The 18,926-nt window shown below is 38.6% G+C and overlaps 1 protein-coding gene across 1 annotated transcript in view; it reads left to right on the forward strand.

Annotated features, from left to right (window-relative positions):
- Positions 1–599: 599 nt before the first annotated feature.
- Positions 600–18,926, forward strand: part of LOC105832213 — a 275,864-nt gene continuing 257,537 nt past the window's right edge. Inside the window, 1 exon segment of the mRNA XM_036292296.1 lies at positions 600–1,010. Coding sequence (XP_036148189.1) covers positions 871–1,010 — 140 coding nt within the window. The 5' untranslated portion in view covers positions 600–870.

Here is an 18,926-nt window from a genome sequence, read left to right on the forward strand (position 1 = left end):
AACTCCGATGTGAGGCTGACGTTTCTGCTTCTCTCGTGAGAGTTTGCCCGAAGAGTTATCGTACTTTTTTTCTGAATGGATATATAATAATCGTTTATTTTGATCAAAAGTTTTGAATTGGCAATTATAATTACGAAAAATGGAAACGTTTGTAGGAAAGTTTAATCGTAAACGAAAATTTTTCAAATTAATTAATTGTTAACGAGTACGAAGTATGTGATCGAATATTTAAAACTTGTTCAGTATATGGTATTTGTACTATTGTATTTATTGTATAACTGACGTAAAGAGATCGTATATATATACATAGCAAAAAATACTTTATATTTGTGTTAAAATCGTTTAGCAAAATTTTTGTATTAAATTTTTAATGTAATGTTTATTGTATTATTTTATTAAATGGATATTTAACATTTCTTAGTGTAAAAATAATATAATTTATGGATAAATTATGGATAAATGAACAAATAATAAAGAAATAACGTTTTAATATGTAAACTCTATCGTTATTAAATGAATAAAATGTACGTGTTAATATATTATACTATAAATAGTAAATTTTACTGAAGAAATATGTTTCCACAATTTCTTATTGTTTCTTGCAAATATATTCATTTCATGTTAAATTTAACGTAAAATTGTTTATTGTGTATTATACCACGGACTTAGTGATTTACTTTATTTTCGTGAATGTCTTCAAACTATATGATATGAGAGGATCATCAAAGATGTTTAAATATTCAGTGTGTTATAAACATTGTGTTATAACATGAGGCAAAACAATTCTTGTGGTGATAGAACGGAAAGATAGTTAATGTGCGATATATTGTGGAATTGTTATGAGCTCGTGAAAATAAACAAATAGTAGAGATGTTGTGCTTAAAGAAACGAAGGACTTACAGTTTTACGCTGGATGCTTGCGCGGCAATTCCGAGGAGATCTAAAAGGGATAATAATCATTACAAGAGGTCCTTGAACACGGCTATTACGACATTGCCACGTAAGAATAGGTGAGTCACTTCTTATATCTGATTAAAAATATGAAAGTGCTGGTAATCAAGTTAAATCGCAGCGCTTAATCATTGTTCTTGTTCCATGCAGAAAACGAGCGTTTTTAATCACACAGAAAAAGTTCAAAATAATTATTGTCTCGTATATTAGAAAGGACATAAAATTTTTTAAAATAATTTAATAATTTTCAATTTTTGCAAAATATTATTTTAATATTACAATAGTTATAAAACAGCACTATATGATTATTTCAATAATAACAGTATAAAAAATATTAAATTTTATATCTTTTATCCGATACTTTTTTCTCAGTTCATGAAAATTATTATTAAATAATGCGAATATATTTTTCTTTATGAAATACAATTCTTTGTATAAATAAATTATATCTATTTAACGTTGTATAAACTCATTTTAATTTTAATATTTAAGAAAAATAAGACATTCTTAAAATTAAAATATTTCTACTTTTTGTGTGGTTAATTTTTATCTTGTAGAAATAAATAAACAGAGAGAGAGAGAGAGAGAGAGGAAGAGAGAGAGAGAGAGAGAGAGAGAGAGAGAGAGAGAGAGAGAGAATATTTTGAAAATTATTCTCTTTCCGATTTTTATCCGATAAAAAAATAGTAAGTATAGGAAATTTGCTTAATACACACGGATTTAATTAATAATTTATAAAAAATTAATAGAAGGATAATACCAAATATAATTTTTTATTGTTTTACTTTAACCTTTTAAGGCTCGACTTTTTTGTATCTTATCATTGAAATTAGAACTTTACGAAAGTTAAACAGGATAAATAATTACAAAAAATAAATATTATAATTTTCTATTCACGAAAAACTGCTTTTTCAAGTTAAACTACCCTTTCAAGTTTTATGAAGGAGATCCGTTGATTTTTTTGAAATTCTTGTCCGACATATTGGTTCTGCCACTTTGAACTTTGGGTTCTGATATCATATTCAAATTCAGCGACCCATAAAATCTCAGAATATCAAATTTTATGAAAATCCGTTAATTTTTTGAAACTTATGTCTACCATTTTAAATCTGCCATTTTGAATTTTTGCTTTTTATGATTAACTTTTGCAATTAAAAAGACTTCTAAATGTAAACCAGATGTCAGTATACTCATTTACAATACGCTATTAGGCGTCAGTAACAGTCTTAATCACTTTTGTTATTATAGGTGTTTTGCCTAAAATATGACCTTATTCTTGATGCTTTAACTCAAAAACTAAACTGAATTTACGTACAATCAATATTGCATTTTTTAATAGAAGAATTTATCTTTACAATGGTAAAAAATCGAAGTACCTTGATTTTTGACTAAGTTATGAATTTTTTAAGGCGTTTCTGATAATTATAGTTCAGGGCTTTAAAGGGTTAACACTATAATAATAATAATAATAATAATAATAATAATAATAATAATAATAATAATAATACACAGAAAAAAAAAACATTTTTGGCAAATAGATTTTTGGCAAAAAAATGACAATACATCTTAAAATTTTCACAAATAAAGAAGAAAAATTTATTAGCGTAACTCCCGTAAAAATTTATTAACGTTGTGCGAGGATTTACGCCGCAAAGTCAAAGAAATAGGAGAGGTAAAAATAATTTGTTTACAATCACTTTGTTATATACTTTTATGTTATATTAGTATTGTACTATAATTTTAGTTCTTTACGGTTAATACTAACAAAATCGCTGTTGAATTGATAGATTTTTCGTATAGCAAGTAGCGATGATATATCATGACTTACGTAAAATGATTACTGCAGAGAGTGTAAAAGGTTTAATTGTTATTTTGTAATATATAATTGTAGAGGAATAATAAAGGACGGAGTATACCAAAATACAAGCACGTAGCTCTTGTAAAGTTTCTCCCGCATGCTGCGCATGCCCCATACCCTTCACACAGCTTCTCTGATTTACAACAAAAATCTCCTTCGGCCTCTCACCCGGGTCTCGTTCGCAATTTCGCAGTCACTAAACAAAAGCACTTAACAAAAAGTAATTAAATCGAAAGACACAATAAGACGCACAAAAATACAAAAAGATATACGCCGTCGAGGTGGAGAGATCGCTCCCCGCCGACACAAGGGCGCAATCCCAGATTTCCCCCTCTCAGTCGAGCTTAGGCCCTTGTGACAGACAAAGTCACGTCATTTATATATGTATTATTTTAATTGAATTTGATGAAAAGTATTATCTTTGATTTATTTGATACGTAAATAAATGTGATATTTTCCAACCATAAAGGTATATATTACTTAGATTGAATTTGAACAAAAGTATTATCTAGAATTTGTGATTTTCTTCCTTAAAGAAAAACCGTTCAGCGCCTTTTTTTACGTTCTTAAAAAGGTAATTTTGTTTGGATGTATATACAAGGTGATTGAGGCCCACGATGCGCGTCCACTGCGCGTTTATTCGCACATCTTAGCAATTTTTTTCAAAACTTTATGTAGTCGATTTTGATTGTTTTCCGTTCGTTGTATTTATCTCGATGCTTTTTATTTTTTTTATAAGGTTTGTACATTTATAGCCAACTATCCTGTATATATATTTAATAATATATACGTATGCATTATGAATATATGTATATAAATAATTAAATATATATATATATATATTTATGTTTATATATGTAGTACCTTTCCGATCATTTTGAAACTTAAATATGTCATATTAGAGAAGCCATAGATTTTTTCTACAAAAAATGGTGTAACGAACCTCCCGTCCGCCGGCATTACCGACCGCACACGACCCGGCCAAACACCAGCCGGGCCGCAAAAACGGGCACCGGCCCGTCCTACTCTTTCTTACGAACGTCGAGACAATCTTCGTCTCCGCTCCGCGCATTTCCCCCGTCGTTCTCCCAGCTCCCACAGAAAGGATCGAGCGCGGAGGAAATCGAAGATTCACGAGGATCTCCGAACCTCTACCCGAGCGGGTATAAAAGCCGCTCCGGTGGAAGCTGCGACACTTCTTGATTTGACCGTATCCTGGTACTCCGATTCCGCCAGAATACGCCAAGAAAAGCTTCCTGCGAACCGGTGCTTAAGGTAGAGCGTTCTTTGCCTTAGCCAAGAGTTCTTGGCACCGCTCGCATCTAACTCCTAGTGAAAATCCGGTAGCAGAGGATAGAGCGTCTCCACCTTCACCGAGCATTCTCGGCTACGGATTATTCCTTATCTTAATTACCCGGCTCGACATATCGAGGTGGAGTGTTCTCCGTCTCCCCCGAGAATTCTTGAGATCGACGCCGCTATTCCTAAACGCTGTAAAAACTTGGTAAGCGCAACGTCAAAACAGACCCGTCTCGCGTGTCGTACCGCGCACCACCGATCTCGGGCACCGGCAATTACCGCCCACAGCACCGCGCACCTCGCCGCGCCGCGAAACACGAGCCTCTCGCCTCGGTGCATTGCTCGTCGACTCGTCGCCGCACACCGCGACCGTCACCGAGTACATACACGCGACTACTGAACAGCTGTTGCAAAGCGAGAGACGCGTTTTCGGTAGATTCTTGTACATATTGTAAATACATTCTTTTAGTTAAAATATATTATAATTTCTCGATTTAAAGAAACGATTCTATTGTCTCAGGGACCTTTCCTACACCCGATCCCGGCGAGCTAAAGTCCGCGTAGGAAATACGGTCCGTTACAATAGTGATAGTATCCCATCTGGATCCCATAGAAAAAAATTCAAAAAGATTTTGACAATTTTTTTAACCCGTGTTTAAAAAAAAAATTTTGTTTTTAATAAGATTGTGGGATTAAAACCTCCGTAACATATTTTTTATCAAAATCGGTTCAGTCATTTTTGAGAAAAATTTTTTTTTCGATTTTTTTTCTTTTTCCCATAACTCCTATAAAAATTATTTTTTAGATATGTATAATGAAGAAATTTAATCTCACATTAATGTCAACTTTTTATAAAAATCTCAATCAAATCCGTGCAGGAGCAGCATACACATGCTGCTATGCCCTTTTAATATAAAAATTTTAACCAGAATATTTTTTAACAAAAAAAAAAAAAAAACAAAATTTTTTACCGTGTATGCTATATTATTTATGACAAATTTTTTTAACATTTGTTTAAACGTTTCTAAACGATCACAATGTTTTATTTCGGGTGGTAATGCGTTATACATTAACACATCCTCATAAAACAAACTTTTTTAGGCGCTTCTTGTTTTGCAAAATTCAATTGCAATGTCCCCCGCTTGCTTAGTCTGCTTTTCGCGTTCCTCTCCTACTATAAGTCTATTACTTAATTGCTCCAGCATCATATTATTTAGGATCTTAAAAATAAATATGCATATATTGTAATACAGCCTTTGTCTTAGGGTCATGAATTACAGCGCTTGGAGCATAAATTGAACTTTGGCTCTATTTTGCGCTTTTTGTAGCCTGTACTTAACTGTGTATCTCTCATATCAATTAGCAGCGTCGCACAATATTCAAAGTGAGGTGCTATATATAATGTAGTATATGCCAATATATAATTTTCTATTCTATTTAGAAAATTAATTTTTTTCCCTATTTTCTTTAGCATGTAATCACAGTGACCGCTGAATCTAAGTCTACCATCAATAATTACACCTAGGTACTTCATTATTTCTACGCGCTCAATCTCATTTTCATCCAAGCATGTCACAATAATATTGCCTTTCAACTCTTTTCTTATACTTCTAACTAACATATATTTTGTTTTCCCCGCATTCATCTTCAGTTTGTTAGTATTCATCTATTCTTCTACTACGTTAAATGCAATATACAGTTTTCTCTTTATCTCCGCACTACTCTTACCTGTTACATATATTAAGGTATCGTCTGCAAACACTTTTTTACTGTACACCTCCGAGAAAACATTAACAATATCATTTATATATATTATAAACAACAATGGGCCCAATACGGAATTCTGTGGCACTTCATATTCCGTAATTAGTATCTTAGACCATCTATCATTAAATTGAACTTGTTGCATTCTATCTTTTAAGTACGACCTAAACCATTCTAGAACTGTTCCTGTAATACCATACTGGTATAATTTCTTTAATAATCTTCCTCTATCAATTGTCTCGAAAGCCCGTTTAAAATTTACAAAAATAACTCCTACTATTTGTCTCTCACCATATTCTCACTAATAATTATAATCAATTTCTATTCATCTATAACTGCTTGAATTGCTGTTTTATACAAATAATTTTTCTTAAAGCCCGATTAATGTTCCGTTATGATATTAATACTCTAGATAAAATTCAATTTGTTTTTTAACTATTATCTCCAATACCTTCTCATATATTGGTAGTATATTAATAGGCTTATAATTACTTGCCGTCTTAGAGTTTTTTTGGGATTAGAATTATGTGGACGTTTTCCACTCTTTCAAAAAACAACCCTCACTCAATGACTTACTTATTATATTACAATATTCTTTTCTTATTATACAAAACAGTTCTTAATATATTGCTAGTTATTCCTTCTTCTGTACCTTTCTTTTTTGGCAACTCCCTAATAATTACTTTTAACTGTTCTGTCGTATTTGATTCAAATTTTTTCAATTCACCTTTCTTTTCAATACAATAAATAGTTGTCTTACCTGTGCTCGTTATATAATTCATATCTATAGATTTTATTATGTCTTTAATACTCTGTATGTAATATAAGTTAAATTTATCAACTATACTGCACTCTATATTATTGTCTAATATCTCAAAGTCTATATTTTCTACAATTTTCGCGCCTGTTGGTCCTCCTCTAATAACTTCTTTTAATGTTTTCCACAGAGTTGTAGGATTGTTACTATTATGATCAATTATGCATAATATCCTTTTTTCTTTGTTCTAATTAAATTAACTACTGCATTTCTTTCAATTTTAAATTGTTACTAGTTTTGTTCCGTGCTATCGTACATTGCTTTTCTATATGCTACATCTCTTTTAGTCACTAACTCTTCTATTTCTTTTAAATACCATTTTTTGTCTTTCCATATTTTCGGTATTCTAAAAATTTTTTAGGTGCCGAGATATCTAATCTACTATACTATTGATAAGTTCCTTGATCTTATATTAATATCTAGATTTTGTTTTTTTCCTACGTTACTCTCCACTAGCTTAACAAAATTCGCGTTAAATTTATTATAATCCCTGCCACTAAATTCTTTATATTTATTTACAATCTTGTTCGTATTTATCACAACTTTTATCCACGCATGATCCGTTATCTTAGTTTTATAATGTAGTTGTACATTTAGTTCCTTATTTGCAAAAACTAAATCTATAATTATTTTACTATTTTCATTAACTCTCGTTGGTTCATCAACATATTGCTTCATATTTAGATTTTGCATAATCGTTAATAGTTTATTTGTATAAAAAGAATCTGTTATACACTCTATATTAAACGCAGTGTTGGTAAATGGGACGGAATTTTCGCACATGCGCGGCAATAGTGTGCGAGATACCAGCGATGTAGCGTATAATGCAGTGTTATGGACGCCAAAGCTCATTCATTGCGAGAGGTTATATATGTGTAAAACAAGGTGTTTATTTATAATTTTGTAAGTGTATTTTTGTTTTGTAAAGCATAGCGGTAACGTTTTTGTCAGTTTTTGTTAGCCTAGCAACAAATGTTGATATTCTGCCATAATATTTCTACTAAATAAATTTTTCAAAAGTTTTTTGTTAAAATCTTGCTAATATTAATCCAGATTCTTAAAGTTCATTCTTTTCTAAGCAATTATAAAAAAAGAACATGTCAATACGATGTTTTTTGTTTATTATACACAAGTTTGACATTTCCACTGCATTTTAGGATATTTTAACGAATAAATACAGTATTCTTTGAATACCATGAAACGGTATCAATATGATATTGTTCATTAATTTGATTGTTTAACTCAATTATACCGCCGTCATCAGAGTGACCTAATGTGCGCCATGTGGAGGTTGACGATCAAATTTTACACATCATGTGAAAAGGGCCGATTTTTTAAATAATATTCGAATTTTTATTTTTTTATGTATGAGTATGTGTTGTAACCGTGCTCGCAAGCGCGGCCAACTTCGTCTCCGTTCCTAGTCGCGGCTCTGCGTCGCCCGGATGTCGGGGTGACCGTGTTCTCGTGGTGTCGCTAAAATATAAGATTGGGCGTCGGGTACGTTAAGCGTACTACTTTTTTCGCATGTCGCGGGAAATTACCCTTAAATTAATAAAGTCGCAGAAAAGGGGCAGGCACTCGTAGGTAACCGGGGGGCGTTGGCGGCTTCGACAACCAACTACCCAGCTCTAAAATGGTAGAGGGGAAGGTTCGGTGCGGGCGGATGGAGTTGGGAATGCGAGAGAAATATCGTGAACACAATATTAATGAAACGAACAAAAATAACAAGTATATTTCACGATTCAGATATTTACAGGCTCTTAACGGTCGGTCGAGCGGCGACTACAATTCACGCGCGCGACGAGCAGGCGATCGCTCGGAATCAGATTTCTCGAACACGGGATAATTATTAAAAGCGTTATTTCATGTACGCGGAGATTCTCCGGCTCATCTAGGTCCTACTATGCGCTGTTGATGGACGCCAAACTTCTAGTAAGGTGACGGTCTTGCCAATGGCAAACGATCGGGACGAACAATGTCTCGAAGTCCGCGCAACACGCAACGGACTCGTGCTCTCTCGTGCATTACTCGCTATTACTCGCTCGCTAGCGAGACGGTAAGAGATGAATACATTTATTACATTTAAATATATTTATCTCGACGAAAACACAATCGCGCAAAAGTTCGCGATACGAGTACGATATAAATACAATAATGACTCGGATTGAGGCACGCACGCAACGTAAACACAACGAAAAGAACGGAACATATCGAATCTGAATCGAAAGACAGTAATAAATCCGTGATCTTTTCGCGGCTTGTCCAATCGCGAAATCGGCAGGTTTATAATCATTTAGTGACGCTCGTCTCACCAAGCCGTCTCCTCCTGAGCCTCGACGAGATCCGGGGGTAGCTCCTGCGTCTTCTTACACTTTTTTCTCTCGGAACCGACACGCTCACACGACTTCCGCAACCAGAGTGTTCGATCCTTGATCCTGCGGGGGCCGCTCGGCGACGCGCCCCACCTTGCCTATGATAAGCCGGGTCCTTATTGGCCGCGATTTTTCGGCTCGACGCGCAACGTGTGACGTGGTTGCCGCTAATTGTTGGCGGATCCTAGGCGCGGTGATCGAATTTTCGGGGCCCTGCGCACGTGGATTTCGCGCTTCCTTGTCGGCAGCGGCTCCTCTCTTAACCGAACGCATCTTCCATCTTCGGGATGTTGTTCTCGCTTTTTCATGGGCGGAAAATATGCAGTCAATCCTCGTGGCCCTTGCCGGGGTTCCGGTGGGATCTGCTTTAGAGCCCGAAAAAGAAAGAGAACCCAACACACTAGCTTGTGAAACGTCAGAGGTAATACGGAGAGTATTAGACCACGTGCCGTTGGGACTACTTACGAATTGTAAACGGTATCAGAAGGTAAGAGTAGAACCATTTAACTATCTGTGGAGAGCAACGAAACTGGCGCAATTTAAAAAGCAGACGTTGATGAGGCACGGTATCAAAAGCCTTGGAGAAATAAAAAAGAAACAAGATGGTAAGTTTGCGCTGGTCAATGGCTAGTCAAATATCGTCCAGTCTCTTATCAATGCAGTTTGAGTACTGTAGCCCCTCCTGCCACCAGACTGCCTGGAATTAAGAAGACTATGCTGTTTGATAAAAAGAGATAATTGGTTATGAACAATGCGCTCGAATAGCTTAGAAAATTCAGGCAAGATGACGATGGAATGTATGTCAGAGAGTGTTGAAAGACTTGAAAACTTGGAGAGAGGCACAATTCGTACAGTCTTCTACAAGGTGGGAAAGTGGCATGAAGAGAGGCATTAAATAAGTCGCAGAGTGGCGATAGGAGGGCAGACTGAGCAAGGCGCAGCATGCAAGAAGAAATTCTATCATAACCCACCGACGAGGAGAAACGCTTAAGAGCGTTAAAAATGTCGCATGGCTGTTCGCTACCGCTGAAAACACAAATTCCAGGTCGTCTTTATCAGGTACGAGGTCAGCAGTAACAACTGCTAAAAAATCGAACATAAGCGGCTGAGCAGTGGTAGCTATTTGAACGAAATGCTCATTGAGAGCATTTACAGTGAATACATCGGTAAGGGCGCTTGTCGCTGCAAACACCAAGTTTTCGTAGGTTGGACCATAAGGCAGAGGCATTCGCGGAGTCGGATAGAAGTAGATGCAAATAAGCACTTTTACAAGTGTAGAGAGAATTATTGATGTCTCTGCGGATAAATTTATAACGCTGGAATAATGCCAGAGGATTAGTAATCTTTGCAATCTTATACAGACTATCTCTGAGTCGCATTAGCTTACGGAAGTCCAGGATAACCCATGGTTTACGTCTATTAGAGACTCTAATTGGTCTGATGTGTGCAACGTCGTAGGCCGAAATAATTGCATAAGAAAGCGAGTCAACGAAGTGGTCGATAGAAATGGATGAGATATGATCTGTATGCAGCGACGGAAGATGATGTAGACAAAGAGCAAGTAGGTTATTGATAACAGATGGAGTTAGCAACCTTAAATCGCATTGAACAATAGTTTTGCATGAGTTTGTCAAAGCGGCAAATTTAAATTCTGTAGAGATCAAGTCAAGACCGACGATAAAAGGAAAAAAAGATTTGCAATGGTCTAAAAGTAATAAGAGATCGTTGATAATAAACATATTCAAAAGAATATGAGAAAATGATTCACCGGAGATAGCATGATGGGTAAGGCCCAATGGAACTAAGAAAAGAGAAAGGCTGTCTATGGAAGAACGCAAAGGCTCCGACATGAAGGTAGACGAAAGCAAATTGATGTTGAAATCTCCTGTAATTACGACATTAGAGTAGCGGTCGATAAAACTGGATAGAGTGTCGAAAAAAAGGGACGGAAAAGCCGCAGCTGGACGACGGTAAACGACAGCAAACAGAAGTGTTGCGCTGTACGAGGCGACTCTCAGAATAATAAACTCCGGAGTGTTATTGAAGTGGGGGTCCGATGATGCGAGGGTAGAGACAGAAAGGGTGTCGCGGATGTAGACACTCACGCCACCACCCTCCTTTCCGACCCTGTCCAATCGAAAGAGATTGTAACCTTCAATGCTGATTGTGTAAAAAGAGTCAAGAGGCGACAAGAAGGTTTCAGTTACCGCTAAGATGTCACGACATAACATAGCTACTGAGCAGAAGACGCTCGATTAAGGTAAAGTGCGTTTTAAGCCGATTAACGTTAGAGTGGGCCATACGAAGAGATTGAGAAGATATATTCAAGTTGCAAGGTATGGATGAAGAGCTGAGTCACTAGGGGTTAGTCGTTAGTAGAGACAAAGACGAGGTATCCCTGATTTTTTGGGTAGGTATGCCTTGATTTTTTAATAAGAACATTAAGGTTGCGGACGTAGGGGCGCAAATAGTTGTGGTTCGTCGCGAACATGCAGGCCTTAACCCACAATTTGTGCACGACCTTCGGCCAGAAAGGTCGCAGGTAAAGGGGTTCAGGTTACTACCTTTGTAGTCCGCAGAAATACCCGATATCAAGACTTCACAGAAATTAGAGAGAAATGGATCATTAGGCAGACTAGGGAAGGAGCTCGAAAAAAACTTTTCAATACTCTCCACGCGTCTTTCAATAATTGAGAGACTGTCGATTTTTGACTCAACGACCGCAAGTCTCGCGTCAAACTGTGAAAATTGATTTTCTAAGGATGTAACTTTATCCACAAGATCAGCCAGTATAGCGCTATTGTGTTCAAGACTGGCAGCAATATTGTCCATTGTAGTGGCATCCGAATTCCCGCCGGGCCTACTCTGTGCATTGCCGGCACTACCGGCAGGCGTAGGGCAGGCAGACTCACACGGCGAGTGGGAGAAAGAAGCGCGGCGCACACTAGTTGTCGAGCAGTCGGGTGGGGTAATGACAGCGCAGAGAGTGAAGGAGAGAGAGAAAAAGAGAGAGAGATTGATTGATTAATTGATTATGCCGTTTGTTATGCCCAAGCATAGGCTAAAGTATGACAACAAAGATTTGGAAACAACATCATAAGACAGAAAAACAAACTGAAACGCAAGAAAAATGTAACGCAAAAAAGATGTAATGACAATAAGAATTACAATGACAAAAGTATCATTATATAACTTCATTTTTAATACTAACTATAGAAATAAAAACTTATCATGAGCTAAAGCAAGAAGTTAAGGGTTAATATAAAAATAATAGAAACATGGCACCGTCAATAATTATATTCTTATATAGGTGAGAAACACTAGTAAACGACATGATAAAATCTTGAAAGATTACTCTTAGGTCTTTTTAGACAGACGCAAATAATAACAATTTATTATGTGGTAAGCGAATATCATTAAGTATTCCAGATCATTTATTTGATCATCCAATGACGCAGCAACAATGGTAGCGCTTAGTAATTTGTAGAGATAGCAAGCAACACCACCAACAAGATGGTCGATACGATCATTATGAATTAAAAATAGCCATCCAGCGCAACAAGATCGTCTGAACCATTAGCATGAAGCCAAGTCTTAAAAACTGAAATTACATGATTTGGGATGGTGTTAAAGTGTAGTCTAATAAAATCGATGTGTCCATGCAAGGAATTAACGTTGAATTGAGCTACGCAAAAATGAGTAGAACTAGAAATTAAATAACCGCGTGCAACGAGACAAAACAGTATAGGACTTGCACGTCAAATACGCATATGGTTTTGCTTTAGCAACCTGTTGATTTTTTGAAGTAGATTGTGAATATCTTTTGGAAGAAGCTTAACATATACACTCTTGTTAAAATCCTTACCGCAAACCTCTCTCTGAAGAAGTGTACCCCGCACTCTCTTTCTAATTATAACTATGTTACGGATTGCACACGAGGCTAATGTGATAATGAGCGAGTTAGCGAAAGAGATTGGCACAGGTCGGTCGCGCGCAGCCATGGCTAAAGCTTCCGAACAATAGCTCTTACATCAAGAATATGTCAAGACAAGTCAAGAATTTCCAAGGCCGCACGTATGATGCAAGCACATTCCAAGGAAGAAACGGGCATCGCAGTCGGTACACCAGAAAGAATAAGCATTTTCAGTCTGACTCCGTGAGGGAAAGAGAAGGCTTACAATCACTTTTCAGATCCCGGACCGCATTTACAAGAGCAACACATTGTTGTTCTAACATAGCAATACGCTGACTGTTACGTTTAACACTACTCGTTATACTAAACTACAGGACAAAATTAAAGGAACAAAAGTTTGAAGTAGCGCCATGTTCGTAAAAGTTGAGCAAAAAATCTGAATTTTTTATATGATATAGCCCAAAATGTCGACTTGACCCCTAAAAAATCTCCCCACTGTAGGTCCAGCAGTTTCGGAGTTATGTCTCTTGAAGCAACTCCCGGTCAAAAACAAAAGTTGCAAGGTTGTAACTTGGAAAGTACAGGACAATCTGATGCGAAAAACGAACTAGAAAAATTCGGAAATGGGCTAAGCCGATTCTGTAGGTGTCGCTCAGAGCGTCCCTGGTGCGCCCTGATACCCCCATTCCTTTTCAACTCCTTAGGACTGACAGTGGTGACAGCGTTTTGCGTCCCGTCCGTCCAATCGAGAACAATTCTCTAGCACCGCTTGGCTTTAAAACCGTTAAATGTCAAAGGTCTTACCTTTTTATGACCCTTACCATCCCGCGAGGGTGGGTTAGGCAACTACCCCTAACACTAATTAGCACCCGCAGGTGTTTCCATGCGTCCGGAAAATTCGGAAATGGGCTGAATCGCACCTGTAGAGGTCTCTGGTACTCCTTCCTAACCATGCACAAAATCTACCTCTTTTAATCTCTATCTGCTACTCCTTCAATCGGACAGCGTGTCGCGGTTGCGCTAGGCTACAGGTGATCGCTTCAGGGCACAACTTGCATTTGAGATAAAAAAAATCCTTGTTCTCCCAGCCGTTTTCTTTTCATCCCCTCTTTTTGTGTTAGGTTTTCTTCTCTTTCTAGATTTTCCCTATATGCATCTTTCTTTGCTTTCATGCCTCTTCCAGCTGACTCTTCGTCTGCGTTCTGTTTGTTCCTGATTGCTCTTTTCGTTTCCCTTAAAAAACGCATTACTTTTCTATGTAATCTTTCACGTTCTCTCCATATTTTTTGTTTTTTATGTTGCTTGTGGAACAACAAAACATTGTTAAAGCAAAACAAATTCAATCAACAATTTCTTTGTTTTGCTTATTAGTGTTAGGGGTGGTTTAGAGCGGTGCTAAAGAATTGTCCTTGGTTAGACGGACGTGACGCAAAACGCTGTCAGTCTTAAGGAGTTGCAAATAAGAGAATCACCAAGAACACTCTAAGCGATACTTATAGAACTGGCTTAGCCCATTTCCGAATTTTTCTGGTTCGTTTTTCGCATCAGATTGTCCTGTACTTTCCAAGTTACAACCTTGCAACTTTTGTTTTTGACCGAGAGTTGCTTCGAGGGGCATAACTCCGAAACTGCTAAACCTACAGCGGGGAGATTTTTTAGGGGTCAAGTCAACACTTTGGGCTATATCATATAAAAAATTCAGATTTTTTGCTCAACTTTTACGAACATGGCGCTATTTCAAACTTTTGTTCCTTTAATTTTGTCCTGTAGTATATTTAATTGATTTAATTTATCATTAAGTTCGCTATTAGTACGCCGCTCTTTTTCAGCAAAAGGAGAGAATCTCGCCTTGGATTCCTTTAGTTGATCAATTAATCTAAGCAAAAGTCTGTTTGTAGTAGTGTCAACAACTTTGTTTTTAGCGAGGAAAATGCATCTTACACATACTCTCGTCTCGGGGAAGAAACGAGAGTTATGTGGAACTTACCACCTAGCGAAGGCCAGGTGACATATCCACTAAACCCCTTGGTGGTTGCCTACCTCCGTGGCAAACCGGCAGGCCACGGGATCAAACTAGTACACACCGCGGCCCGCCGCAAGCCCCGAATGTCCCCCCCGCCCCCAGGCGTCCCAAATCTCACAGAAGTGAAAGAGACTCGGGGGGACCCATCCCCGAGGGGAGGCTGGAACAAACTCCGCGAAGGAGTCTGGCCCGGCCACCCCCCGCAACTACAGCTATGAGAAAGCGAGAGAGCGCAACCACTCGCCCTCCCACTTCCGACCTGGGGCCGTCATTCGATGAGGCGGCCGATATTCCCCCATGAGTCAGCCCGGTGGTTTCAAGGGTCGGGCGGAAGCGGCAAATAGGGATCTCTCGCGTACGTCGCCCTCCTCCGCCCGCCCCTTTCTTTGCGGATGGGATCTGCAGTCAGGCTCGACTCCCGATTTCTCTCCGCCGCCTTCTTTCGCGAGATACCGTCCTCGCAGAAGGAAACTATTGCATCTCACGCCTCCTTGCCGCCGACAATGGAAGAAAGCCACCACGGCCGGCAGCAAGAAGTCGTCCCTTAAAGTGCTGGTCAGGATACGGCGCGGGTTTGCCCAAGCGGGGGTATACCTCAAGGACATGCTGCGCCATGTCCCCGAGCCGCCCCGCAGTGATGACACGGGTCGTCGATCTCCCTCCTTATCCGGTGCAGGTACTCAAACAGTCGTGTCCAGTGAGCACCTGCACCAACCTAAACGTGAGGGGCCCGTGGGCTCGACTCACTCAGTCCGCGAGAACCGGACGAATCGTCCCGACGATCCTCAGGCCCTCCCGCGGGCGACTTCCGTGGGTGAAGAGCTGCTCGCCACTCAAAGCGGTCCGCGTACTTTCTCGCCAGGATGATCCAGGGTAACATCCCCGACACGGTGGTGTCAACAATTTCATCAGGCGACTGGGACTGCAACAGAGCGCTAACACACACGGGAGTTGCCAAGCTAATTCCGATAACCATTTCTGCTGTGACAAATGTTGGCAACAGATTCTGTTGCCAAAAAGGCAGCAAATGAGAAACATATCTTGTAATTGCAAACACTGTTAGCAGATATTCAGCAAATATTTAGCAACGTCTGTCATCAGAATACATGACAAAATAATAGTGAACTGCGAACAGATTTATTAAAAGTATTGATGACAGATTGACGACAAACACCAAAATGCAAACAATGTCAGCAAATTGCTTGTAGAAATGCAACAACATTTGTGCGTCAAAGTACGCGATAGATTGATACCAGAAACGCAGCAAATCTATCGAAATGTCAAATTGGCAATAAAAAGCGCGGCACTGTCGATAGGCGGCCTACTTTCTCGGAAGTAAAATGCAGCCAACTCGCTACATAAAGACCATTCGCAGTGCAACTAAGGTAAGCAAAAATTATCTTCCTCCGCTGCGCTTGGAGAGATTGGTTTTTTGTGTCCTTTTGTTACTATGTCCGTTTCACTCAGCCTGCTGTGTCCGTTTATTACTGTGCGCATTTGGGACTTACTTGCACTCGACAGACGCAATCGCAACCGACTTTTTACATCTAGCGCACACAGGTGGCATGTTTCCGTAGCAAGCATCACAGTAACACTAAAATAATAGCAAGATGTCACGACATTTCGCAATGTCGTATGTCGTGAAAGCACACTCTGGAACGCAGCAGTGTAGCACGGAAGGAGCAGGTTAAATACGCAAGCGCAACAGCAGAATCACCACGCAACAAACAGAGCAGCCAAAGTGAGGTTAGAAAGCCATGAAATTAATCGCCAGAAATCAGGCATAAAAGTGATAAGCAGAAAGAAAATGAAATGTCGTTCATAAAAGGCAAACCAAAATAGAAATATGTTTGTAACAAAAATTGCCCGAAGGCAGATAGCAACAGAGAAATGCTCAAGAAGAACAGGAGCAACAAGCAGACAAGCACAGATATATTCACCAAAGGGGTGAGAGAGAGAGGGGAGAGGGAAAGAAATTTTAAAATTTATGTGACAGATAAATACCTCCCACCCCTCCGTAGTGACGTCATCCCCTCTTTCCCTCCATTCATTGTGTGGATCAGAACCTGTCAAGTACATCTACTCGTATATGCATTTTTTGCATACTTGACGTCTTTTTTTTACCTTCAAAAAGGTACCCAGATAGCCAAGCGAGATTAAGCATATAGGGCAAATTAATGCACTGCATGTATGTTGTGAACTTGCCCACAATTTGCTATCATTGTAATTTAACGTGGAACGAAGTTAACATCAGGAGAGCAAATAACCTTCATAAATTTATAAAATTATAAGTGCATGCATTGAGGAATAATAAACTTGTCACATTGACAGCAATTGTGCATGTTGACAACTTGCCGTCAGTTTGTTGAATTCTAATGTAGAATTTTATATGATGTCAGAACAACAGACAGTTTAAGGAAACACCTTGGCTTTAGTTTGATAAAATTAATAGGGAATAAGTGACAGCAAAATAACAACATGTTGCCTTTATTTGGTTATCTGGGTATATTTAATATACTGTTAAAATACTTCATTTACTTTTATTTCGGAGCCCATTTTAGGATTTATCTTTAATCATTATTATTTCCTAAAATATGATTAAGAAAGCTTATAATACTGCACTTTTTATTTTTTGTCTGTGATTTTTAAATTACAATAAATATAACCGGTAAACGTGTCGAAAAGGGATGCATCGTCAGTGACCTTAAGTTTATGATAATTATCAAGATCACTCTCCTGAGAAATCCTCAAAAGATTATAATAAAAGGTTTATTAAGATATTTTTATATTTTAATTTTACTCCAATTAGTTCCTGATTTATGTTACAATTAACTTGGAATATAATAATATTTTTCAATAAAATCATATAAAATTAGGATATAATTTCGAAATAACAAAAAAGTTTTTCAAAAAAGAAATAAAATGTGATTGTGGAGGAACCGCGTTGGTTTCGGTGTGTTCTTTTTCGCCAGAGGACAGATGTGTGTGACAGAAGTAAGCTGTAAATTTGGTAATACTATATATTTAGTCCTTATTTACAATATGTACAAGGGTTATGTTTCTATGTAATTTATGTGGCCCTAATAAAGGCCGTTTGATCTAAAAATGCTAGGCTCTAGGTCTCCACTTTATTGCGTCACGATAATGCGGTATTCCGGTTTGTTATTGTTGTTGTCCACGATGATCTTTCGTCGTAGTGTCCGTGTCTCCTGGTCTTCCTCCTTTCGACGTTTCGTTTCTCGGTGTCGATCACCTCGCCTGGTCTTTCCCTCGAGGCGTTTGTCGTTCTTCCTTTCTCGTTTTCTGGACCTGGTATTGGTGCCGCGGTCGTGGGTATCGGCGGTGTTAGGCCGGTCAGTCTGCGTCTCTCGCGAGTGTTACATTTCTGGTACGGTTTGCCTTCCCTGGTCCTTGCTCTGGCTTTGCACGGGGCTCGTTTGTGTTGCGATTCTGCGGCCGTCCCTCGCAATTCTTTCTAAGAGATCCGGTAGCTGGTAGCGTGAGGATATGTACAGCCAGATTCGCCGGTTTCCTTCGATCAGCAGCACTCGGCGCCTCGTATTCCTGACCGGTGACAGAAATAAAAGCAGGAGCCTCCAACGATCCGTTGTATCTTCCGCCAGGATGTTAGCCGTGGACTTGTGTACGTGTGGTAAAGCGAGATGCTCTATTATTTTAAAAAGACTTAATGCCAGTAGTGCAAGAAGTGTCTCTCCTGCTCGTCGTCCGCTCCTATTAACCGTCATTTGACTCCTGAGTTAGCACGGGCCTCTGGTGACAGCTGCGCGCATCACGTTTTTCATCAGTAGAATCTCTTACTGTGTCTGTATGGTAGCCTACTGCCAAGGGGTGCCCGGTCCTGGCTTGCTGTTAGTGTATTTGTGATGGCGTACTGTTAGGGGTGCTTAGCCCTGACTCGCCACAAT

This window comes from Monomorium pharaonis, chromosome 9 (genome assembly GCF_013373865.1).
Source record: "Monomorium pharaonis isolate MP-MQ-018 chromosome 9, ASM1337386v2, whole genome shotgun sequence".
Lineage (NCBI taxonomy): Eukaryota > Metazoa > Arthropoda > Insecta > Hymenoptera > Formicidae > Monomorium > Monomorium pharaonis.